The sequence below is a fragment of the Rattus rattus genome, chromosome 13 (genome assembly GCF_011064425.1).
Source record: "Rattus rattus isolate New Zealand chromosome 13, Rrattus_CSIRO_v1, whole genome shotgun sequence".
In the NCBI taxonomy this organism is placed as follows: domain Eukaryota; kingdom Metazoa; phylum Chordata; class Mammalia; order Rodentia; family Muridae; genus Rattus; species Rattus rattus.
The window spans coordinates 46,654,530-46,681,554 of NC_046166.1; the positions used below are offsets into that span (position 1 = coordinate 46,654,530).

Sequence of the window (27,025 nt, forward strand, 5' to 3'; positions counted from 1 at the left end):
GGCCCACAGAATCAACTAAGAAGGGGTCATAGAGACTGAAGTAACAATCAGAGAGCCTGCACGGGTCTTCACAAGGTCCTCTGCACCCATGTTAGAGTTGGGTAGCTTGGTATTTTTGTGGGACTCCTAACAGTGGGAGTGGGGGTATCTCTGACTCTTTTGCCTGATCTTGGAACCCCTTTCTTCATACTGGGTTGCCTCATCCAGCCTTGATGGGAGGGTTTGTGCCTAGTCTCATTGTATCTTACGCTGTGTTCAGTTGATGTCTCTAAGAGACCTGCTCTTCTCTGAAGAGAAAGAGAAGTAGATCTGGTGGAGAGGGGAGTTTGGGCTGGAAGGGACTGGGAGGAATGGAGGAAGGAGAGCAGCAGTCAGGATGTACCGAAAATGAAAAAGTAGAGTGTATAGAAGGGCATGCAGTGTGCATGTGCATGTGTGTGCATGCCTGCAAGTGAGCAGGCAGGTGTGGATGTGTGCATATGTGCATGAGTGTGCATACGGAGGTCAGAGGTTGCTGTGGCTGTCTGCCTTGATTCTCTAAACTTCATCTTTGAGACAGTTTCCCACTGTAACTGGAGCTCCTCAGTTTGGGTAGACAAGTTGTCCAATAGACTCTAGGGATCCAGGGATGCACTTGCCTTGGTTTCCCCCATCCCAGTGCTGGGGTTACAAATGTATATCACCACTACCAGCCTTTAGGTGAGTTCTGGGGATCCAGACTCACATTGTCATGCTTGTAATGGCAGGCAATTTATCCACTGAGTCATCTCCCGAGACCCAGGCATGCATTTTTATACAAAGCAAAATTTGGCCTCATCTACAATGCACAAGTTTTAAGTCAGAGTATTTTATTCATACTTATTTACAAGAGGTATTTACATATTAATATTATTAGCTGTCTACTAGTCATTTGTAGATTGTATTTTCCATCTCTATCATTATAAAAATTACTTCATTTGGGTTTTTCAGTGGTAAGTATAGAGCCCAGGGCCTGTGTGTGTTAGGCAAATGCTAAAAACAAACTGACCTTATAGATTGCTTTAACCTTAATATGTTGCTTATAAATTTGTTGGAATAACCCATATGTCCCTATTTTAGCATCTACTTTTAATAAGGTTTCCCCTAAACTTCAACCTTCCAATATTCACTTTCCTTTCAGTTTTTAAACCCTTATTCTGTTTATCCTATCTGTATCTTTAGTCCACCTGACATATAATATGGCTTATGGATCTCGGTTAAGCCTTTACTACTGGAGCAGTGGTTGTTATGAGAAGAGAACACAGCAGGTCGCTTGCCTCTCCCTACATGCACAGCACCTACTGTCCCGGAAGTAGTGCAAGCATAGATGAAAACAGTTGAATTTCATCCTTCTGCATGTACAGTTCCCACTATGACGCATCAACTAATGTCCTAGTGGCACGAAGGGACGCTGTGGGGTTGGCACAGCTGTGGGTTCTGTAAGTGGCTATCGGGTTAGGTGCCTATGGGTGCCCAACTTGAGAAGGACAAAGCCACGTTTTATGTTAGGTTCCCCAAAGATGTTAATGCAGTGTCTACTTAAGTCCTTATCCTCCACCTATAGGTGACTGGACCCAAATACAGTCTTCATCTGAACGCTTCCCATGCTTCCCTGGTCGCTTTAATACAACAAGTTTCAGCTAACATACGGCATTGCAGCTTGAGTGAATACTTACAGAGACTTTAATTCTCAAACAATCTAGGAACAAAATTCTAATGTAAGTGTAGAGAACATTTAAAGGGAGGACTGGAGGTCAGTGAGCAGAGGACGAAGACTCAGGCTACAGCTGAGGTCTTGTTATGATATTTGACAGTTCTGAACATGAGTCATAGCTATTGGCATCTCATCATGAAGATATTAAAGCTGGATATTTTAAGTTTAATGGAGCCATCTATAAATAAACACGTTAATATTAACTAGGCTGCTTATTCTATATATTAGTATATATTACATGATATAGAATACTATATATAATAATGCTATTGTTATATAATATTGACTAGAAGTATGTGCATTAGAAAATGCCAGGGAGCTGGATGCTTCCTCTGCAAATAGATGTCTATAGTGGATACATGGCAGGAAAACACTATTTTTCTCTAGAAATAATATGTTTGTTAATGACCATGGTTGCATCATCAGGATGAAGCAATGCTATGGAACTCTACATTTTGTCTGATACAAATGCCCTTCCCGCTCTTGACGGTCTATGATTAGCATTAAGAAATCGATACTCTCAAAACACAGACTGATGCCTTCGTACTCTGACTTACTGCACCCCAGGAGCCTTTTCCTCAGATGTGAGGCTTCCCCCTTTCACAGACGTGTATGTAATCCTCTTTGTGAAACAGGACAATGAAGCTTCAGCGACTCGACACTGACCCTATGGGCACTGACACGAATGCTGACCTCATTCAGAGGACGCAGGCTCCAACGTCTATGCAACCTACTCTTCCCGGCCCGGTAGTGTGGCTCATTACAGGGAATGCATATGACGGAGTAGCTTACCTGCCAGAAGTAATACAAGGCACACGGCAAAGAAGTCCGGATACTCCGCCAGACCGGTGTAATTCATTTTGAAGTAGGTCTTGAAAAACTGGCCAATCTGTTTGTTAAGAAGCTCATCGAAGGTGCCACTCCATGCTCTTGCGACACTAGACGTACCTACCCAAAACAGAATGTTAAGAGAATAAAAGAAAGGTTGCAGGTAGAAAATTAACGTAACATCTGCCTAGTTGATTCCTGGAGAAACCTGGCATAGTTCACACCAACTGAAAATTTTAACCACATTATAAAACCAAATTAATATTGTAATTAAAAAAAAATCACAAGGACTCTTTTTTTTTTTTTTTGAGGTAGTCCTGCTATGCATCCCAGGCAGCATCATGATGATCAGGTATAGCAGCAATTAAATGCTCCTATCAGACAACTTTATCTGAAATAAAGAGCTGGGGAAATGAAATTAAGGGCTGGGGAGATGGCTGAGCAGTTAAAACGTTAGCTGTACTTTGCATGATGTCAGTTCAGACACTTACGTAAGTAGCACTGGGTGGCAAAGCTGTAAGTCGAGCCTTAGAAGGCAGAGACTACGCCCCAGAGCAAGCTGGCCAGGACGACCTGGACTGTAACCACAGGGCTCAAGGGAGAGATCCTGCCTCAAAGGATAAGGTAGGAGAGCCATAGAGAAATTGTGGCATTATTCTCTGACCTCCCTGTGCACCTGAAGACAGAAGCATGTGCTCCAGCATGCATGTGAACACACACACACACACACACACACACACACACACACACACACACACACATGAAAAGGAAAAATTATTTTTAAAACTTCAGTTTTTCAAAGCCACTGGGAATCATGAATTCAAAGTGGAAGCAAAATCAGACTTCTGCAATGACGAAGTGAGACAGGGAATGAATGGTTTCCTCAGGACCACCCGGAAGGTGAGCAGTGCATGATTATCCCTAGTGCCGAGATCCTCTGGAGAGCTGTTTTGAACCCTGTACACTACTGTTACTTGTTTTTGAAGCATACCTATGACATATGACAGAATGAGATTCCAACCAGTGATGAAGGCCCACAGCTCTCCGACCGTGACGTATGTGTATAGATACGCAGATCCAGTCTTTGGTACTCGGGCCCCAAATTCAGCGTAGCAAAGGCCGGCCATCACCGAGGCCAGGGCAGCGATGAGGAAAGACACCACAATACTCGGGCCGGAGTCAGCTTTGGCGACTTCTCCAGCCAGGACGTAAACCCCAGCACCGAGAGTGCTTCCAACTCCCAGGGCGATGAGGTCCATGGTGGTTAAGCAGCGGCAGAGTTTGGAATCTTCCAGACTGTCCAGTGTGACAATTTTTCTCCGGATCAGACATCGTGTGAAAGTCAGCACTGCTCTGCAGGGAATCATGGTGAAGAGAGCAACCTACAGGAGAGAGGAGAGGAGGGGTCTGAGGCCATCTCCCCTCCCATTGAACAAAGAAGGGCAGGGTCCCTTTATCTAATAGGTACTTGGTCCACAGCATCTGGGAGGGCTCGAGAGTTTGATGGTGTGTTAATTTTTAAATTCTATGTACTTCATCAATAGTAATATTATTATTACCATCTATCTCCACGTTAATTCCAAGGAATATGTACAACCTGTGCTCAAGAGAAAGACTGTAATTTAAACGGTCTATTTGGTGTCATCGCTAGGGACACGTAATTGGGCAGACTGAAGGCAGCCCGGGAGGAGCAGCCCGGGAGGAGCAGCCCGGGAGGAGGGGGCATGGGGTCCTGTGTGTCAGTCTGTGTAACTGCGGACATGAAGTCCGGTCCGCTCGTTCTCCATGGGCTGTACACCTGCACAGTGATCTGCTGACGTGGGGTGCTGTTCCCTTCCACTTCATCAGACCCGGTGACATAACACAACTCTTGTCCCCTGTCCTGGGCCTTAGGATACTTGGGCTCTAACATCGATGTGGAATCAGGGATTCTGGTGATAGTAGGAATAGGTACATATCGCTTTTCAACAAATGATTATTTTGTTAATTGCTACAACAGTGGCTTCCTTTGAAGATGAAAGTTACACATTAGATGAGATTGAAGGTAATTAGACAAAGAGGCCGGAGGGGATCAACACTATGTGCATGCCTCTGCAAGGTTTTATTGAGGTTACTGATACATTTGAATCTTCCTTAGTACATGCTTAACCCAAAGAATGGCAGGTTTTAAGTACCTAGACTTTGGTGACTACTTAATTCTTGCCAAAAAGCAGAAACTCTCATACCTGATGGTAACACCACCAGGTTAACACCAGGGGGCAGACATCCCCCCCACCCCCGTATGTATTGTTTGAAATCTGCTGGTTACAGAAAAATGTCTATCCTCGATTGTAGCTTTCCTTCCATATTTGAGACAAAGGTCACAGAAACGGATCTTCTCACTCCTGCCCTGTGTCAAGGATGATCTGTCAAGCTTAGTCCTTGCATTATGACCACAGGGTCTCACAAAAATACTACGGGAGGAACAAGAGGAGGCAGCCCCAGGGCCTGCAACCACTTAGCGTCTCCCATTTAGAACCCAGGTTTTTCTTTCTCCTTTCTCTGCCCGTTTTGTGATGAGTCACATGTTTTGTGCATTTCTGGCCTGACAGAAATTCAGTTACAATGTATAGTTCAGGGATCGTTTCCTGTCCCCCTTAGCCCCCTTCCAGATTAGCTTTTTTGATTTTGTCATCTTCACAGTCCACATGAATTACATGCTACAATTCTAACATTCCAATACAGAGTTTTAACAATAGGTGAAACAAGGTAGCAAAGGAGAAAACACTACGGGCCTGGAGGCCTGGATTACTGACCGTAACTCTTTTTACTTGTCTTTGAGAGGTGATTTTCTCAAAGCAAAATATTATCCAATCAGAAATGGTCACTGTTGAACCTGGACTAGCCAACAACAACAAAACCAAGCCTTTGCACTGAAACCTAAAATCACTTTTTCTGAAAAACACTTCTTTGCAAATATTTTCCCTAACGGCTTACCCTATCTTTTCTCCATATCGAATTTTCTGAACAACTTTTTTTTCCCTCTAAAGGAAGATAGGTGAATGGCAAAGGCCAGATAAGTAAAAATTAAAGACCCAATTGAGGCTATTACAAATGAATAATTACAGTAGTGATGACACATTTTCTTTCCCTTTAACGTACCGAATCGGTATGGCCAGAAAGTTAAAGTAAAAACGTACTATTTCAAAATTTCCCATGGGCCAGCAACTCTCCCAAGGTTATACAACGGATGAACAGCTGATGCAGGGTTTTGGAACCTTCCTAGAGACAACTGGTGGTGTGTGACACGTGGGCGCACTTACCTCCATAAGAGCAAAGACACAGCTGCGGTACAGACACAGTGGTTTCACAGAAATAGATGAACATGAGTTTTTTTGTTTTGTTTTGTTTTGAAAGCGTGTAACTTTGTTCCCAGGGCAAGAGAAGGCAGGATGAAGCAAAGAGCGAAATAAAGAAAGCAAAGCCTTGGGCGCTGGGGTAACCAGAGTAGCTGCCCAGTCAGCACTCCGCCCTGGCTTGGTCACAGCATAGGCACCAAGCAGGCGCCCGTTCTCTTCAGTAATGGCTGGCCAGTAAATCACCCTGAATGCCACCGGGTACCACCTGTTCCCCTTTCCCAGGCTGCTAGTGCCAGTTACTCTACACACGCCACCGCAAACACTGGAAGATGCCCCTCTCCAAATTATTTCAAACCCAACTCGCGAGTGCTACTGTTAAAAATGCCAAAGATCTGTGGAGCTCATTACAAGCCTGGTACTACCTGACACCCTTCATTTTATTGTCTCATGGCTTTCTCAATGTTCCTATATAGATTAGGCCTATTATTAGCTCCGTTGCAGAGGTGAACAAATGGAGGTACTGTATAGTGAGTCAACGTCACAGAAATAAGACGGAACCCACTGCATGTGACTCTGGAACAGTAGTTCTCAACCAGGGCTCCCAGTTCAGGTATCCTGCATATCGGGTATTTACAGTATGATTCCTAACAGTAGGAAAATGACAGCTGTGAAGTGGCAATGAGATGATTTTACGGTTGGGGTCACCACAGCATGACGAACTGTATTAAAGGGCCACAGCGTAAGGAAGATTGAGAGAGCGTTGCTCTGGGGCCTTTCTTTGCAGGCAATGTACAGCATCACCAACTTTGCTGAAGCCCAGTCACTGGCCAGCTGTTCCTCCATCACTACAGCACTGCCCCAGCCCCTAAGCCACAGGTAGCTGGGCCAGAAACGGACAGACAGGGCAGACTCAGATGTCCCCCAAACTCTAAAGAAAATGACTGGGTCACACAAGCCAATAGTTTATGATGGAAAAGTGTCTAGGAGGGTGACTGAATGTACTCGCCATGCTGGAAGACAGGGCCAGAGAGGCATCTGCTGCATTTTCTCTTCCCCCACAGCCCTGCTGAGCTTGCAGCGTTAGACTGTTTTCTTTCCTTTGTTCCAGTGAACTCCCTGGTCTTATAAGCTGTGTTGAGCTGTCTGCTCACTAAAACCAGAAACTACCAATGACGGTCCTGTCTGGTGGTGCTGCGGGGGCCACTCTATGGCCCTTGCTTTCAATCAACCCTGAACTGCTTATCTCTTACCACATGTGCTTCACTTCCTGCGAATTCATCTTCCTTCCAACATCAGGCTCCTAGCTGGAATTCCTTGGGGACATCCATATTTTCCCAGTAAGGTATTTGGGAGTTTAATACCCATTAGGCCTGCCCTTTACATACATCCACGGACAGCTGTGTTTGGTGTGGACTTTTCAAGGAAGAAGGTATTTCACTGGTGCGGGTTTCCTACAAATCAGAAGCTCAAAGCTCTAAATCTTTGGCTGTTGTCCATTGACTGTTGCCAATGGTGTCTGGCGAGCTTCCGTGCAAGCTGTCATTTTATGCTGGCCAGATGTCGTGGCATCCAATGTGCCCCTCTCTGCAAGAAGAAGGTTCAGGCCCATTCCTGTAAGGGAGGTCTCAGGAGGCTGAGGCGGGAAGATCAGCATCTCAAAGCCACAAAATGATTCCTACGCCAACCTGGGCTACATGGGGAGGTGCTGTCTCGAACCTAACAGAACCAAAGTAAACCAAAACAGTAAAATAAAGCAAAACAAGGGGTGGCGGTGGCGGGGGTGGGGGAGTCATTTAGTATTGCTTCTTAAGGAAACTGTAAAAAGTGACCATAAGGGTTTTAAAAGCAATTCATACGATCTTAATTCTACATTTAACACCCTGCCAATTCTAGGATGCCAAGGGAATTCAGATGGTCTGAAGGAACCTGTGCATTTAGCCACCGCTCAGGAATCAAACGGCTTTATTTATTTCTGGGTCAGTCACCAAATTCTGGACTCCAGATGCTGGAACTACAGGCCTGGACTAGGCTGGGGCCTGGAGAACAACGGAGATCTTTTGTCTGAAGGCAGAGAGCTGAGAATTGTTTTAGGACACTCTAGTTTCCTTTATTCATTCTTCCCAGAAGCAAAACACCCCCTTTCAAACCCGCACTTCCCCCCCAAGTTACTTAACTGGCTGCTAAAATTCTACCACGTTTGTCTCAGTGCTAGGCAAAAAAATTCCTCCCATCGAACTGTGGTGGGAAAGGAATTTGACAAGAATTCACACCCATTTTTAGCTCAAAAAATGTAGCTGGATACCTAGTTTCGCGGTTTTGCTACAGAGTTATTTCTTGAAAAAATAAAAAAAGGTCACTTTTGATACTGCACTTCCGGTTTTGAAAAGAATGCTCTGATTTGGCACTTCTTAGATTCCAGGAACAACGTCTGAGCAGAGACCACTATCTCTGGCATCTTGGGAAGATCCTTGAAACACAGCTATTGATTATGGGAACTCTGTAAGTTCACTTGGCTTCAGCTACTTCAGAATAAAACACTGCCATTGTGTGCCCGGAGCAAGTGAGGAAACCGATGCCAGCTCATCCCATGGCGCAGAACTACGAGTTAGATTTAGAATATGCAAATGAAGGACAATGTTAAAAATGAGCCCAACTTGAAACAATGGCGTTCTTAAACCACAAGCATATTTTTAAAGCAAAAGTTGTCTTCATTTTCATATTTCTGACTGAATTCAGCCTACCAACTGCTCAACACAACTTCAAGTTCTCTCAAAGGTCAAGCCTTAGAAATTTCAAAAATGGAAACTTTTTATGTCTAAGTGGAAATCCTTTAAAACCATTCTAGGGGGGAGCATAGAGACAGAAACCAGAGACAGGCAGACTGGTTGTTATCCCTGTGGCCTGTGTTAAGGGAGGTCCTGCATTACCAGAATGTACACCAGGGGGCACACTGCTCAGACCCCAGCTGGAGCTGGAGACAGTGAAGTTTTCAAGAGATGAAGAAAAGAAAAGGAAAAAAGAGGCTAAAGGTGGCAATGAAATTCTATAGTCCCATCACTCTGACGGCTGGAAGAAGAGGATCAAGAGTTCAAGGCCAGCGGGATCATATACACAGACTTTGTCTCAAAAGCTAAATAAACAGTAAATAAAGCCAGGCTGCCAACAGCACAGTATCTAAAGCAAAAATATTAATGGGAAAACCATTTAGCATTCTTCTAACAATGAAGCAATATCCACAATCTTTGAACTCATTTTGAAACTTAGATAAACTCGTATCCTCTGCTACTTCTGAAACTGGAAGTTAAACAATCTTTATTTTATCTGAAGCAACCCTTTTCTTGGAAAAATAAATCTAAGTTTTGCAAACTAGTAACAGTCATTTCTATAATAAACAATAAAAGAATTCTCAAAAGTTACTAATATATAAAATCTTTACCAAAAGCTCCTCCATGCACTGATTTGACTTAAACAGAAGTTTACATTACTGTGCGATTTAAAATTTAAATTATTATCTCATAACTGAAACCTATCTGATAGTAATTCATCAATAAAACTTTTAAGGTATTTAAATAATGTAGGAAGAGTAGTTTTTATAAAAAATGACTCACAAATGAGGGCTGATGAGATGGCTCGTCACCCATGTGCAAGCCTGAGGGCCTAGTCTGAACCCCCAGCAACCACATAAAAAGCTGGGTATGCTCTGCAGGACTCCAACCAAACACTAGGTGTTAGGGGAGAGAAAGGTGACCCCAGAGCTTGCTGTCTTGCTAGCAAAGCCCAAACAGAGAGCTTCCGATTCCCTGAGAAAGGCACTCTTAAGGCCATAAGACAAAGTGCTAGACGAAGACATCTATTATCCAGCTATGGTTCCACCTATGTGCACCCAAGTGTGCAACACACACACATACACACACACACACACACACCCCATGCTCACACACATTCACGCCATACACTCACACACAACATCCAACATAAAGTATTTTAAAACCAGCAATTTACATTATGAGCACACATTTGTAGTGTATTTATAGTGTTCAGTTAAAAAGAATGTAAGAAAGATAAAAACTCTCTTTGACTCCAAAATTCTGCTGCTGTTTTACAAAACACTATTTGATTTGACTCTCAGCGGCTTTAGCACTAACATGCTGTGTGTGTGTGTGTGTGTGTGTGTGTGTGTGTGTGTGTGTGTGGAGAGAGAGAGAGAGAGAGAGAGAGAGAGAGGGAGAGAGAGAAGAGAGCGCTATATCCAGGAAACTAACGCTGCCGTTTCCCAGCTCTCGGTTTAAACGGTGTTTGAAAGAACTAACACATACTTGAGACCATGCTGTACAAAGGTTCATAAATGAATTATTTTAAGAAAGTAGAATTTAGTTTCCATAATTTTAAGAATGCTTGGATATCTATCCCACTATATATGAACATCAGAACACTGATGTAAGAACTATGAAATGCTACCAGTAGGTTTTATTTTTAATGCGTTGAATCTTATTTGCACTGGACTCTCATCTGCCCTTAGCCTGGGTTTCCAAATCACTCCTCTGTGCTTCTCCAGCTTAGCCCTGTAGCCCTGAGTTCTGCTGCTCTCCACGTGAATGCTGTGGTCTGACCTGCCCACAAACTATCCTTGGAACATTTGCTTTCTCGCCCACACATGTGAAGAGAGATATTGACCTGTGTGTTCCTAGCTGCTCCTGGCTCGTCTCCTGGTCCCCTCTTTCTGTCCCCATGCCAGGTGTCTGAGCCACTGAAGCCAGTAAGACATTTCTCTGCCTTCTCTACCAGCCCCTGACTCCTTTTCTCTCAAAGGAAAGTCAACAGTCTGAAAGGAATGAGTACTTTAGGTATCTACCTACCAAGAGAGTTGGGAGGAAGGGAGATTTTGAGAACAGGAATCTCCTAAAGATCCCCTCCAGGAGGTGGGGTGAAGGATGACATTCCTCTTAAATATACTTGGGAAAAAGTACTTGCTGGGTGCTCTCTGGTTCCTTCCTCCCCAAAGAAGGTAACACTGCTTGTTTGGTACGAAACAAAATGCACGTATTCACATGCCATCATTTCTACATAAGACATAATACACTTAACATATATTTATTGCAGGAATCTCTATAATTAAGCTCGTCAGAATGAGTGGACTACAGATCAGCAGCTGAAGGAACAGGCAGGGAAGGACAGAGAGAGATGTGCCGAAGACTTGAGCTTAAAAGACTCTCAGGAAGACTACTATCGCGTACTAGAAAAGACACATGGACTTAAGGGAACTAGCTAAAAATGCTGCCAAAGTTTTTAAAGGAATTCGGGTACTTGATCATTCTCCAATGGTACTAAGATTTTTAATCTTTTTTTTTTTATTTTTAATCTTCTTCATTATCTATCTTATAGGACATAGAAATCTTAATACCATCTTTCAAAACATAGTGGATGCTTCATGTATAGGACCTTTAAGGAAACAGCCTCCTCAACTCACCTTGCTGAGCATTTATTCACCCCCGCCACCAGCACCACCTCAAGAAGGGCTAGGTATGAAGGCATCTGTTTCCCTCTGTATAATGCTCACTGCTAGAAAACCTTTTGCCTCCTGAATGTGTTCTTCGTTTCTATCCCTGAGTTTAATTCTGTCTTAACAACAAATACAGATAAACCTCATTCAAATAAATCGAAATGGCTACTGCCCAAACACTTCCTCAGGTACACAGATCCATTCAAGCCCAGCAAAGACACTGAGAACCCCTGACAGAAGGCATGACACACCCCACAAGGCAGAGCGTTCCAGACGTGGCGGAACACTACAGTCTACTTCCACTCTACTACATACCTCCATCAATTTGCTGTTTTTAATAACCACCCTGATCTGAGAAACATGGTGTACAGGCTTTGGATCTTCTCTTATCCCCTTAGCCCATCTTCTACTTCCTCCTCTCTGCCTTGAGTAACACTGGATTTCCTTTTAACTTCCCCAGAACACATAATCTGGGGCTTTATGTCTGGTGTTTCTTCTTGGAAAAGTACTTTTTCCTTTTTACCTGGACAGGTCCCTTTCCATTAAGTTAGGTCACTCTTGCTCTCCCAGGACTAGTTTGTTGTTGTTGTTGTTGTTTTCTTTCACTTTTTCTTTTTCTTTCTTGGTATTTGGGATCCCAGCTGCAAACTCACACACTGTCAAAAGCATCTACCCTACACCCCTAGTTTACTCTGTACTTTTAGGTCATTTCGGTCTTTATAATATAGACAACTACTTGGATGAACACGTTTTACTCCTTATTACAGGCTGAGTTGTCCTTCTAAAACATCTGTGAAGTTCTGAACTCCAGGATCTGGTGTGGTGACACTGTGTGGAATGAGGGACTTTGTGGGCTTTAAGTCCATTAGGGCGAGCCCTAGCAGAATAGGACTTGTGCTCTCACATATAAAGAGGAAACTGCCACATGACACACAGGAAAAGGCCGTGTGGTAACAGGCACAAGTCGGTGATACATCTCCGAACCAAGGTATAGCAGAGGTTGAGGACTACCCACCATAAGGGCAGAGGGAAATGAAAAGGGGACTGTCCCTCAAGAGTCCTGGGGAACTGTGCCCCGGATGTCACTCTGACTTTTGGACTTGTGACTTCAGAACTGTGACACAGTTTGTTTCCGGTAAGTCACCCGATCTTGGATACCTTTGTTGAGCAAGCTCTAGAGATCAACATATTCCTAAAGGCTGTTAAGTTTCTTGAAACTTTTACTTTGTGTTTGCATTTCTGACACCCTCTCAGAGATTCTGAAATATAGACAAGCATCCATCAGCTCAACAAAGAAGTGACTGATTCATACCAGGTTTGAAGCCAACTCAAACACACACGACTGGTTTTTTTTTTTGTTTGTTTTTTATCAAAGATATTTATATGAGTGGATGCCTCAGTTCCACAATGTTTTACCATACCACTTCCAAACTGAAACTTAGCATTTCCAGTGTCCCGCTTGAGACTGTTGTAGCTCAGGTCCACCAGTCAAGTCACTAAATGTCCTGCCTATCTTTGTGTCACTGCCATTTTGACAGGTTTGTCTTCCATCTTTCATCAGTGACATTAAACATGCTAAGCCTGACAAAGGCAAGAGTACGGCCTCGTGTCATATCACCTATGTCCCTCCCACAGGAAACTGGCCTTCTGACAAAACTCTGGGCACATCAAGCAGCTAACGGCTAAGCTATGATTTTCTCTAGTCTATTTCTTTGCCTATGTAGCCAAGGCTGCCACAATAAAAGATGTTAAAAGTTTTGAAAAACCCTGATATATTACTTTGGCTCTCCCCTGCCTTTTTATCGAGATGGGATCTCGTTCATTCTGTCCCTGTAGCTCAGGATAGCCTACAACCTATGGTCCTCCAATCCCAACCCTTTGAATGCCTGAATCACAGCTGTGCACCACTGCATACAGTGTACATACCCACACTTCCCATCCCCACTGGTCTACTAACCACAGCAAAAAGAAGCTTGTGATGCCTTCTGGGCATCCGGTCCTTCTTTTCTGAGCACATACTAGAAGTCTCTGAACCTTTCCTGGTGATTAGTGTCTGACCTGTGGTTCCCAGGGTCTCCAGTTTGAAGATAAGGGTAATTTATTCTTTTTCAGCTCCCTCCTGTTTCAGGGTGTTAAAGTTACAGAGGGTCACCAAGTGCACATTTCTACAAGTTCTTCTAACACCTCGACGTGTAATTCACCTGGACCTGAAGTCCTGAGGCAGGTTTAAGTGTTCCCTTTCTCTCCACCTTTGGCTTCCAGTTGCCCCTGGTTTATGTATCCTATTCTAGTCAGACCGCATTACTGCACGGACCCCTCAAAGGGGGATCTCACTGGTTGTCTTTTCTCAGTCACCTACTGCTTCCATCCTGGGTCATTCCATTCTTGACCACTCATATGGTGAACTATTTCACAAAACTTCAATTCTAATATTTTGTTGCCATTTTTCAAAACTTCATACTACTTTCTCTATTCTTGCAAATTTTAATGTTAAACTGCTCAAATGAACTCCCGAGGCAGCCACAGTTGTTCTGTCTGGTATCTGCCTACCTGCCTTGCTCCCCCTTCGGTCTAAGGAGTCATTATCTGACAGGATTCACATATTTGATTTTTTTTCTTATTCTTAAACAACATTACTATTTAAGACTATAGTCTAGGAAGCCATAGCCTTACTTTTCTCTGAGTACTTAAAAGACCTGCTTTAAAAAGACTTGGGGGTGGCACATTGGCTAGTCTTTACAGAATGTTATTAGTTATAAGCAAAATATTCCCGTCTCCGAGAGACATTTTATGAATATTACCAAAAAGTACTTACTGTGAACTATATTTCTCAAATTCTCACTGTTTAACTCTATTCCTTTTTACTTTATGTCAACAAAGAACAGGTTTGTCTAAGAATCTTTCAAAGGAGGCTTAAAAACAAACAAATAGCAAACAAACAAACAAAAAAGCCAAAAACCCTGTTCACAAAAATGTTTTCATTGGCAAACAGCAAAAATGATATTTCAACATCTGCAGTTCTAGAACCTTCAAGTTGCTTAATGTCCCTGAGTGGAAGTCCATCTACAGCCCATCGCTAAGGCGACAAACAGGGCTCTAACTTAACCATTCAAAAGTAAACAGATGATTGTCAAATTAAGACCTGAGCAAACGAATCCTTCTAGATTGTCACAGTGCCTCCGTCAGGGCCTCTCTTACTTCCCATGTCCCACACTGCTATCCACAGTGTCCCATTGTCCGGACATCCTTCTGTGGAGCACATACCATCCACGGAGAGACAAGAACATTCAGCAGACACTAATACTTATATTTATTCTGGGTTTGAGTATTTTTTTTTTGTTTGTCCTTACTGTACGCGTTTCAGGTGGACAGTGTAGTGATTATATTTCTTCCTACTGGAACGGCTACTTTGGTTATCATGGCCAATCAAATTAGCAGACCCACCAAATTAGCAGTTGCCCCTTTAAAAAAGAACTCCTTTACGATTGTTTTCCCCCAAACAAAAAAATACCCACAGTGAAAAATATCCCTTCTCTAGCGATGTAGGTGAACACCCTCGCACACGTAAGGCGTGAGCAGAGGCATGCTTCGCCTTACAGAGTCAAGGCAAACCTCAGGCGCTAAAGGATATTTCTAAAAATCACACAATACAGAGAAAACACGAGACAATATCGCACGTCGTCCTTATCTACATGCCAGGCCACCGCTGACTCTGTGTCACCCTTGACTGTTGTCCCAATCAATACTTTTTTGTAATTTCCTCACTTCTGAGTGGCGAAAGGGGACCGTGGGGGGACAGACTGTTTTGTTTTATTTTGTTCTGACCCCTTTCAGAGATAACAATAACAAAGCTCTCCAGCCAGGGGCCACTCATAGGAAACCGAGCATTTTAGAAGCTAACAATCTTCAGACGGCATTCTGTTAGCGTGTGCGTGAGCGCTCACTTGGTCTAAGTGACCAACGCAGCCCCTGAAAGCAGTGCCCAATGTGGACACAGCGTGGGGTTGCGGATGAGAGAGATTTTCAATGCTGACACCTGCTTTTCTGACCTGCCAGATGAAGGCAACTCGGTTCTTCTCAGACCCCATGAGACACACATGTTAAGTGCCCCCTACAGACCAGGCACCCCATGGATGGCATGTGGTTCAGGGGAAAGGGGCTATTAATTTATTTCTGTAACATACACCATGGATAGATATTTGGAATTTTTTTTAATCTTGGGACACCAAAATTACTCCATTCGTATGAGCTGCCTACTTTTATTTAGAAAGAGCATAGTTATGTAGAAACTGACGAAACAGAGAGCTGGAAACCCTTAAAGGAGAAAATCAAGGCCCAAGGCTTTCCCACCAACCCCCACTACCATCCCTCTCCCCTCTCTGATGACAGCTATGAGACAGTTCAAGAGCCATCTTCCCAGTCGACCTCCGTCTGGAGAGTTCTAAGGAACGCCCAGTGGTACCGCGGGGGACCTGGAGGGAGAGCAAAGGGGCGCACGCTGCTTCCCTTGGCTCACCTCTTCTTCCATCCCTGAAAGTCCTTTAATGGACATTAGTGTCTTCTTTGTGCAAGGCAGTTTAGTACCAGCTAAGTGTCACTTATCTGATGAATTCTGGAATATTTGCTGACTTTTACCCCTCCAGCATGTATACCTGAAATCTGAAATTTTTGAGCTCAATACATTTTGGATTGAGAGGATTTGGGATTTCAGAATTTGGGGTTATGGATGGTCAACATGCATTTCAAATATTAAGAGACTTGAGAGCTCAGAGGCTGTATCTTATAAAACATTTGTCATTGTTGAACATGACAGGCATAAGACCGCCTTCCCCAAATCACAAGTGCACGTATGAAGCATACACAGACTGTTAATGCTCGGCAACTAAGCAGGCAGTCTGCTTCCCAGAGCCAGGATGGGCTGGCTACTCAGAGGACTGCTTCCAAACCTCAGCTGAGTTCTGAGTCAATGAAAGAGCAGTTTACTGGCATTCACAAAAGGGCAATGGAAGGCCTACAAGGAGGGGAGGGGACCAGGGAGGAAAAGAGAAAGGGAAGGAGGAGGGAGATCTGGGAGAGAGGGAGGGAGGCAGAGGGAAAGAGAGAGTGAACTTGAATGAGGCAGAAGCAGAACAGTGGATGTGCAGCTAATAAGGAGTCAGATGTCTGTGGAAGACCAGAGGGCAGAAACCAGAGTGTTGGTCCCCAGCATGAGAACAGGATCCAAGTGGCCAAGGTCAGTAGCGCTTTTGTGTATCTAATAAAAAAGACTCATAGCCTGTATTCTGCATGAATGCAAATCCTCTTGAGAGCAAAGCCTGCTCAGTTTAGGGCTTCAGCATTCCCACCGATTCAATTAGGCAAATTAGGGACTTACAACCAAAATTTTCCAAGCACACAACAAAACAAACCAGGACACTATAAAATAAACCACGGCATATAAAAGTGACTGGTGGCCCTTCTAAAACTTCAGATAATGGGAAATCACAGTTGAATATGAAAATGCAAACGATCAGAATATTGTTTAAATATATGAATCAAAGAAGAAAAGTAATCAAGTAGATTAAATCAAAAAAGATCCAAACAGGCCTCTGGAAAAAATATAATCAGAGAAATGAAAAACTCGGTGAGTGGGTTAAGGGGCATATTAGATACAGAGAAAGATTCTTTGCACGTAAGCAGAAAAGTAATACATTTGAGTGGAGAGAAGGCCTGAGCCCGGGTGGCCTGAATTCATTACCACCTGGACAGTGTATGGTAAATCAGAGCTCCCAGCATTAAAAGGAACAAAACCCATTACAAGTTAATTCACAGGTGGAGGGGAGAAACGGAACAGCAAATAGACACCCAATAATGCAAGGACCTAACATGTAAGAAACACGACGCCTGGGCTGGAGAGATGGCTCAGTGGTTAAGAGCACTGACTGCTCTTCCAGAGGTCCTGAGTTCAAATCCCAGCAACCACATGGTGGCTCACAACCACCTCTGTTTAGATCTTGGCGCCCTCTTCTGGTACGTCTGAAGACAGTTACAGTTACTTATATGCATAAAATAAATAAATCTTAAAAAAAAAAAAAGAAACACGACGCCAAAAATTTTACTAAACGTAACTGAAAAAAATTCCCATTAACGACAGTGGTTATCCTCTGGATTTTTAATTTTCCGTTTATATGTGTAATTACTGATTCATCACATCAAAAAAATATGAAAAATTTGGAGGTAGGTGGAAAAGGACCAGTCAATGTTTTAACTATACACATGAAGGAAAACCAACCAGGCACATGATAATAATACCCAGAAAAAAAAAAAACCACAATTAAAAACAACAGTAGCTTATGATACAGTAAATTCTAAAACTAAAAGACTCATTCTAGAATGGGATAAATTCAACTTATTAGGGATAAATTTTTCTTAAAATATATACAATATGCCCCCCTTTGTGACCATAACGAAATGCTTGAAGCTGGGCACTTCCCTCATGAAGGTATTAACTCAGTTAACAGGAGATTCAGGAGCACTGTCGTAGCTTCATCATGAACGGCCTCATGTGGGGAACATGAGGAGAGATCATATGGCAAAATAAGCCATGATTCAGGGAGAGGCCGGGTTCACACTTTCACTATCAACGTTCTTGTGAGAATTAATTTAGAACTGACAAGGACTACCTTAATCCCTCCAGAGGGGTCATGACTCCAATGGCATAACCAAGTGCAGCCTGGCAGCACTCTTAAACGTCCTATAGCCTCTCAACTTTGCCACCCCGAGGGCCAAGCTTCTCCCACAGAACCTCGCACTTAGGAGTCACATCTAACGAAAAGTACTAGTAAACCAGCTTCAGCATACATGAAGTGAGAACAAAGAACCACGGAGACAAACAGACAAATGTGTGTTCGTAAGGATAGGCTTCATCTTTCTTTAATTATTGATGTGAAAAATAAAAGTTGAGAAATCCCTAACACACATAAGGTATGTCAATGATGCGGACAGTTCAGTTGATTAGATCCATTTCTAAACTGCCATTGTCCTGGGCACTGAGGAAAGAACATGAATGTCTTAGGGTTTTACTGTTGTGAACAGACACCATGACCAAGGCAAGTCTTATAAAAAAAAAAAACCAAACCATTTAATTGCGGCTGGCTTAATGTCTACTATCAGTCTGTTATCATGGTGGGAGCATGGCAGCATCCAGGCAGACATGGTGCAGGAGGAGCTGAGAGTTTTACCTCTTGTTCTGAAGGCAGTTAGGAGAAGTCTGGCTTCTAGGCAGCTAGGATGAGGGTCTTAAAACCCAAGCCCACCATACACTCTTCCTCCAACAAGGCCACACCTCCTAATAGTTCCACTCTCTGGGTCAAGCATATACAAACCAACACAATGAATAAAGCCAACTTTTTACTTTTGTGGAAATAAAAACACAACCGTGGACAGAAACAATAAACAAATGTACAAATTAACATGTTCTGACCATTTCATTTGGAACTAGAGAATCCACACACATCTCAAGCCCAGGATAAACATCTAAAAACTTTTATGACTTTGAAGCAGGGAAGGAAATTATTTATCGGACAACTCTGGCAATGGCCAATAGCCAATGAGTTACTTTACTTACAAATCTACTTTAAAACTCAAGCATTTGGACGCTTATGCATATATTCAAAAATTTCAGAATACAGTTCACAGCTTTCATAGAATTTCAAACCTCAAAAAAAAAATCCTTCAAGCTTTCAAATGTTCTGCTTTCATACAAAAATAACCCAATATAAACTCCTAGAAACAATGTCCTGAGTGTCTTAAAACCTTCATCCAAGAGCTTGCCAATACATTCTGGTCTTAACATGGTTCGCTATCATAAAAACTCTCCTATATTGAAAACTGAAACCTCTTTTTTTCTGTCTTCACTTTTACCACAAAGTCCTTGTGTTAGAATTATGGTCCAATATCAATGTCAGAAAACCCAGAAAGCAGCAGTTGGAACCAGGAGCTCACTTCACTGTCATGTGAGGCAGGTCCTGAGGCCATCTGCCTGGTGTCTACGGACCAGAGACACGAGCCCCTTACAGCTTACCTGCTGTTAGCTCACTAGACAGCCTCAAATTCAACTCGTGATCTGAAGGGCTCTTTAAACCCCAGCGCTTGTATCTGAAGTCCCATCAGTTTGACACTGAAAGGGGTGAGAAGGGTCCCTCCTAAAATAAGCCAGATAATCTCCTTCCCTGTCTGAAGTTGAGGTTCTGCAGCCCTTATAGTCAGTCATTAATGCATTCCCACAGATTTTTAAGTCTTTGTGATCTCGATTTAAATATAACCGACTTGTGTTGCACATACCATGGTGCACAAGTGGAGGGGGGAACTGGGAGGAGTTGACTCTCTCCTACCAACTGGATTGAACTCAGGTTGTGAGTCTCCGTAGCAAGCCTTTACCAACTGACCTGCCCTGCTGGCCCCTATAGTCTCAGTTTAAAAACCATTCCAAACGCAATTCCTTAAGCGTTGCCTTTGGGCAATACTTTACTGCCTAGAGGTGCAGAACAGAGCACTTTAAACGGGAAAGTGAAAGCCTCCACATTTGGGTTAGGTTTCTTCCTTGTACGAATAGCCGCGTGCCAGTAACACATCATTCCGGGCATGGACACAAGAGCTGGGTTTTCTTGAGTCTTCCTCCTGAGCCAAGCATATCCCAGCACCCCAGGCTAATGAGAGAGTCACTGCCAGAAAGCTGAAAGAAGGCCAGAGCCCAGAGCCACAACTCCTTCTCATGAAGAAACCCTTTCTGGGGCTACTGGCTCACTCAGAGCCAAGTCCTGGTATGGCTGTCTTCACTGTGTGCTCTGACTAGGGGAGTTTCAGAGGCACTACGGGATGGCGGACAGGAGCTAATATGGGTGGAAGGGCATATACTACCAACGGGAGTAGGAGTGTCAATCAAACTACCAACATAGGAATGCAGACTAAAAGGGTTATCAGCATCCTGCCAAATGAATGTGATGCAAATGTTTACAGCCACACAATCTGTTCCCTTACCAGAATCACAAGGAACAAGCACAGGTCATTTACAAGCTCTTTTGGTTTGTTTATTTATATGGGAAACACACAAAGTATACCAAACATTGCCTAACCCCTACAAGCATTTCCCTCCATTTTCTTCTGAAATATCAATACTTCTTTGTCCTCCTTCTAGCAAAATATACAACTTCACATTTTAAGTGTATTTCTTTTTAGAAGGCAAGCAACCTACAATGGCTCAAGGAGAAAAGGAGGAAGAGAATAGAATCAGTAGAATTATGGTTACCTTGCATATGTTAGCTTAATCAATAATATCAACCAATCTGAGAGCAAATGTCATCATGGTAATATGTGCTTTCTTTCAAAATAAAGAAAATCTAAAAAATGCTCAGCCCAACACAGGTTTACAAAAGGTCATTTCAGTCTCAAATATTTCAGCCCTGCAGCAACTTGTTAAGTACCTTAGAGCATATAGCTGGAAGGACAGGCTTTTCTGGATACTTTAAGAGTTTTATACAGCAGGTCTGCACTCACAGAGCAATGATAAAGCAGCAAGGAAGCTGTATATAAATAAATATTATGTAATAAATACATAAATACTAATAAAGTATAATATTTATCCTTGTTATTAAAGATGAAGAGATCTATACACAGGAAGATACCACGACTGCTGCTCACAGGTACCTCTGGCACTACAGCCCTTCAGTCTGGGGTTCTGAGCTCCCAGAATCTCCAGTTGTGCATTGATGTGATTCAGACACCCAGGTAAGCATCCACACATAAACTTGTCCAGCATTCACAGTCTTGTCTATTCTGTGTGTCAGGCATTAGTCTCACTTAGGATTAAGTCAGTAAATACTCACCTCCCCTTATGTCTAGCCCTTTTCTTCCTCCCTCTATATTTCTCAAATCTTAATTTCTCCATGAAGCTTCCTTGGTGCTCTAAAAAGGTAACCAGCAGGATACTCCCCCCACACTTCTCCCCCCCCCCAAACAATTAAAAACTTAAATAGAATGCACACTTAGTTTATGTGCTTTGTGATGTAATCACAAATGGTTTATAAAAACAAAACTATATTGTGTCTGAATTCATGGTTGGGTGACAAATATTCCATCCCATGCCTGTAACCATTTAGACTTTTCTATACCCACCCCAGTTTCCAAATGACCACACAGAGACTTATTTAAAATGAACCAGGGTCCACAGAGTGCTGTTCTTCAGTCATTCTCAAAGGCGTTATGGGGAGGAGACTGTAGAGACCAAGCCAACAGAACCATCTGGGTAAGAAGAGTGTGTGTGTTTGGTCTAAGAACTCACCTGCCCCAGCTCAGAAGACCTACAGAAACTCCCCCACCCCCATTTCTAAAAACACATATCTTGAAGTGAATGGCTGAGGTAAGATGGAGCAGGAAAGACAAAAAGGGAGTCTGTCAGCAACCCCACATCCAGGATGAAGGCTGACCCGGACAGACAGAGGATGAAGCAGGAATACAGAAGACAGACTTGGATAAGGCTACAAAGAATTTAACCATCACTCTATAACTTTATAGTTATAGTAAATTCCTGGAGCAAGACAGGCTTACAAATACATATCAATATGTGAGCGACCTTCATCGAGGAGCACTGAACTTGGGACCCCTAAGGACGACACAACTACTACTCACTGCTGTTATCGGCTCTGGTCTCTAGGCGAGAAAACCAGGAAGCACCAGCTCAGTGGATGGACTGTGTCTCCCTGCACTTCCCCTGAACGTGTTAACTCTGTGATGGCTTTTGGGGGGAGACACTATGGGAGGGAATAAGGGTTCCGTGAGATCATGTGGGTAGATTTCTCCCAGCCCCCATGATGAAAGTATGTCTTTAATACACCCTGGAGCTGGCACTCTTCCTCCGCCATGTCAAGACAGAGCAAAGGAACCATCTGTAAGTGAGCCCCGACTGAGTTCCTCCCAGATCATTCAGCCTCCAGAATGATACCAACTTAATGCCCATGGTTTGAGCCCCCAATCTACAGTTATTTCCTATGGCACCTTGAACAGACAAAGATCCTGGGCATACCAAGTTAGGACACAGAACCAATTCTGTCTGACTATCTATAATAGGCTGTAATGTACACTCGATGTGTGTTAGCATTTTAGAAAGAATGCAGGGGGGTCGACAGTGAATATAACCTCTCCTTTTCCCCCTTTTGCTGCCCTTGTATTTTGCTGCAGGGGGTGAAGTTTTGGGATACGCTATCTGAAAAGATAAGCTTGAAGTCTATATTTCTTTCAGAGCTCAGTTTCCCCATAACGGGCAAACAGTGAGTGTTCAGAATGACCAAAGTGTTAATGTCCACAGCCCAGAAAGCAAGGCACAGGCAGTTCTCTACGAATAAATAGTCCTGTTATGAAGTACGCCTTCTAAACTGAGATGAAACACTACCCGGAGCATGCCTTCAGGAAAGAAACTCGTCGCCATGGCTTGGTGAGGGGCCAATGTTAGCTAATGGTTACCTCATCCAGCTGAGGATAGTAGCAGCAGAGAAACTCCAGGCCACAGGGCTGCCGGGTATAGTGTTTTCTTTAGTTCTGATGCATGAGGATGAGGCAGGGGAATGAAGGAAAAGGAAAATAGAGGGAACAAATGTCTCAGACTCATATGGGGAGAAAAGCGTAATTGAAAAAGAACTCTGCTTTTAGGGGAGGCTGTCTTACCTCAGTCTGGGATATCAGTCTGGAAATAGCAGAGGCTCTTCAGCACTCTTCTCCCCCATTAAGGCTCCTGACATGTGTACGTCACTGAACCCTCAGCACGTCTTCAGAGGATGAAACTCAAACTCAGCACTATTAAACAAAAGCACTCAAAACCATCGACATTTGTACTCGAGGTCTATAGGGCTGGCAAGCCTCTACTGTTTGCTCTGCTCCAAATAGCCTAGAAGCAATGGGAAAATGCTGAATTCTTCCTTTTTTCAGCCTCTTGGCAGCCCACCTAACACTTAGCCGATGACAGGACATTTGGAGGTCATCAAGATGTTACCAAAAATATATCCGAAAAGCGTTGGAATTTTAAAATTTCATCTGCATGAGATTCTAACCTTTCAATGTTAAAATACTCAAAGCCACTACTGGGTGAAGAAGGAGAGTGCAGCGTTTTGTCAGGAAAGCATTATAAAAAAATCAATCTTTAAAGATGAAGACAAATTATCTAGTTAAGTGTCACGTCAAGAATGCTACTGCATCTTGAAAACCTATTTCTTGTGGCTGTAAAATCCCTCGGTGATTTAAAATAATGCTATTTGCAACAAAAAGATGCAGATTTTTGTGCAATCGCCTTGTACTTTCTAAAATGCTGGGCAGAGTTTACAATTTCCCTGTCACAATCTTAGTCTAACTTTTGGCTTCTCAAATATCTAATATTCTGAAGTCTTCACATATTTCTGAATTCAAAACTGTTTGAGAGCAAAGTGTCTTGACCCTTCAAGGTTTATCTTTTACATTTTTACTTTGTTTTGATTTTTATTTCAGTTGACCTCTGATAACATCAAGGATGCCCCCTTTCTATTGTCCAAAGGTTTCCTGGGGCTTTATTCCGTTCCTGAAAGTAAATCAGTGTAAATTCAGTTAGAGTTAACATAGTTTTCTTTTTCCACAGAAGGCATGTGTTTGAAGAGGTGGGGACCAATCATTATTTGACGTTTTCACATAGAATTATCATCGCTACTCCTTAACAGCTGTTGTGGGGTGTGCAGGGCGAAGGAAGCTCGGAGTGGGCAAAGTTCGTAGTATGTGCTGTGGACGTGGGCACAGACATATTACCGATTCCATTAGCTTCAGGCTCAAAGGTTGGCCAAGTCTTCCTCTGGGGACAAGGTGAGAGTGTTGGCAGTGCGTGCTGAAAAGATCTACCATAGCTTTCTCCCATGTGAGGTTTGCCACCTGAAGTCTGTTTCCCTACAGAAACTGTTCTTACAGAGGTCAACTAAACCAAGTCCCTTCGATCCCACTGTACACCACAAACCCTGCCTCCTTGTTTATCTGTATGTAGAATCCCATCTTGAGCTGTATGCAATAACACTGCCTCCCTTTTCAACCCTACCTAATGAACACACAGAGCTCCCAGGGTGCTGTGGTATCTCCAGTGGAGAGCCCAATCCACTCGGTCCCAGCCATTTCTGACAGCGTCTACATGAGCCTATCTTTACTCCATTCGCTTGCTGCTCTAGTCAGGTCGATCCCTGGAGTACAAGGCAGTGTGGCAGGGCCTGATGACGCACAGTATAAAGACCCTTAGAATGTAAGCTGCACAAAGGTAGGGACTTTGGGTGTTGCCATGTAGCAGGAACTCAAAATTTTCCTGAACGGATATCTTGCTCCGGCCCCATCTTCTTCACTGTCTTTTTTTTTTTTTTTTTTTTCTTTTTTCTTTTTTTTCGGAGCTGGGGACCGAACCCAGGGCCTTGCGCTTGCTAGGCAAGTGCTCTACCACTGAGCTAAATTCCCAACCTCGGCCCCATCTTCTTATATCCTGATGAAGCATTCCGATACAGAGTTACCAAAAGATAGGAGGGAGGGCTGGGTCTGAAGACCACGACCTTACTTAAAGGTCAATGAAAGAACGCAAGAGTTCGGTAACAACAAGAAGGGACATGGTGTGGCTGTGGGATAGGTGATTCTGACAGGTATGAGCTACAGCTGCTGCTGGACTCTTAATGATAGTTCTTTTTGTGGCTGAATAAATCAATGCTCAGCCCCTGGTCCCCTCCGCACACAGGCAAACCGACAGTCAGGTTGCCTAGCAAGTGTTCTATTCTAAAGTACGTATTGAACATACCCATTCACCATCCCCAATCTTGCATTCATTACGACCATGGGGACTAGAGATTAAAAAAAAAAAAAAAAAACAAACCAAAAACAAACCAACAGCCATGCTCTCATTACTGATGACTCTGGAAAGGGGTCAAGGGTCATTACACAAGCGCATAACACTTAGATCAAGTAAATATTGATTTGGTAAACCTTTCTTAAGTTTAAAGGTTCAACTGACGCAACCACCCATCCAGCGTTAACTGTTTACCCGAGACTTCCCATCCCCTCCCCTTTCCCCTCCATGTCAGTGCTGCATGCAATTCAGAAGAGCAGGCTTCTGCCAGGGTGCCCACCCCCAGGACAGAAAAACGTTTATCCAAAGGCTAGAGAAGAGTTCTCCACCGTTTGCTCACTTGGTCCAGCCCATGTAGCATCCGGGCCATCTGAACACACTCTTGCTTTTTGGCTTGGTCTTTATTTTCTTTCAAGACAGTCTTGCTGGGTATCCCAGGGTCCTGTGGGATATGTGACCCGCCTGCTTCAGGCTCTCGCTCTGGTTTATGAAGCGCTGGGGACCTGCCCCGGGTCTTTGTGCACGCCAGGAGGGCACCTTACTCACCCGACTCGATCATTTTATCTTGAGACAGGATTTCACTAAGTTGCCCAGGCTGACCCTGAACTCAATCCTCCTGCCTCAAGCTCTCGATTTGCTAAGCCCAGTGAGTCCTTCACAACTGTTTATCGGCCACCGCTCCCAGTTTGCAATATGCATGCCTGGGACACAGAGAATTTTTCTAAGTTGATTGGTCTCTGATTCACCTTAGTTCCACGAATTCCTTACTATTTTGCATTATAGTTTCATTCACTTATATTCCTTTCTGGACCCAAAGAATTGGGGCCAAATTAGTAGTAGACTCTGGGATAAAGGAAGCAAGCACCACAGACGAACAGACGTGTTTCTGCTGCCAAGCACTCCTACAAGGGATGAACGCATGTACACGTGGAGGGAAACGAACATTGCTGAGTAATCCACATTTACTTGCTACTTGCACGTTGAAGCAATCCTAGGAGTTCCCATCCCATGATGTTCACTATAACTCAGACAAGATATCCTGAGGATAAATCTTTTAAACTTTGGAAAAATACCAGCAAGATATTAAGTCTGTGTTTATGAATAAATGTGAAAGGCTTGCTTTGTTTTTTTTTTTTTTTTTTTTTTTTTTTTTTTTTTCTTTCAGGCATTTGGGTAACTTTGTAACTACAAAATCCCTTCCAAAAGTTAGGATGAGAGCGAGAGCCAGACAGCCTGCAAGCTGTTGGTGGGAGTGGGAAACGGTGCCACCAGAGCCAGGAACTAAAAAATTAAAAACAGAATCTCTACCGGGTGCAGCAGTTTTATTTCTAGGCATACAGGGTCTCCAGGAGACAGCTACTTGTCCGTGCTCAGAGTGGCATTGCTCAGAACAGGCGGAGAGTGGAAGAACCCCTAATGTGAATGGCTGTCTAAAAGAGTGAATAAAACGTGGGCTATTAATATCATGAAACAGTAATACCCAGCTATGAAAAGGAAGCAGATTCTGGAGGTCAGTGGATTCAATGCTACCTTGAGAGCTTGAGGACCTGAGCTTGAACACCCTCCCCCAAGAACCCTGGGGAGGCAGAAACAAGTGGATCTTCAGGGCTTCCTCGCTTCACCTTCACAGTTAGCTTCAGGCCAGTCAGAGATTCGCAAAAATAAAATGGACGGCCCAAGGAATGACAGCAAAGGTTGACCTCTGGCATCCCCCTGAACATGCACAAGCTTGCAAGATGCACCCACGCACAGAAAGGAAACAA

At 43.4% G+C, this 27,025-nt stretch overlaps 1 protein-coding gene across 2 annotated transcripts in view; it reads right to left on the bottom strand.

Moving 5' to 3' along the window:
* Slc7a2 (solute carrier family 7 member 2) overlaps positions 1-27,025 on the bottom strand; it is a 53,752-nt gene that overhangs the window by 16,331 nt on the left and 10,396 nt on the right. For both annotated transcript variants that reach the window (XM_032918848.1, XM_032918849.1), the window contains exons 2-3: positions 3,552-3,942; positions 2,525-2,680 (exon numbers count right to left, since the gene is read on the bottom strand). In XM_032918848.1, the coding sequence (XP_032774739.1) occupies positions 2,525-2,680; positions 3,552-3,927 (532 nt within the window). In that variant the 5' untranslated portion in view covers positions 3,928-3,942. The remainder of the gene's footprint in view (positions 1-2,524; positions 2,681-3,551; positions 3,943-27,025) is intronic.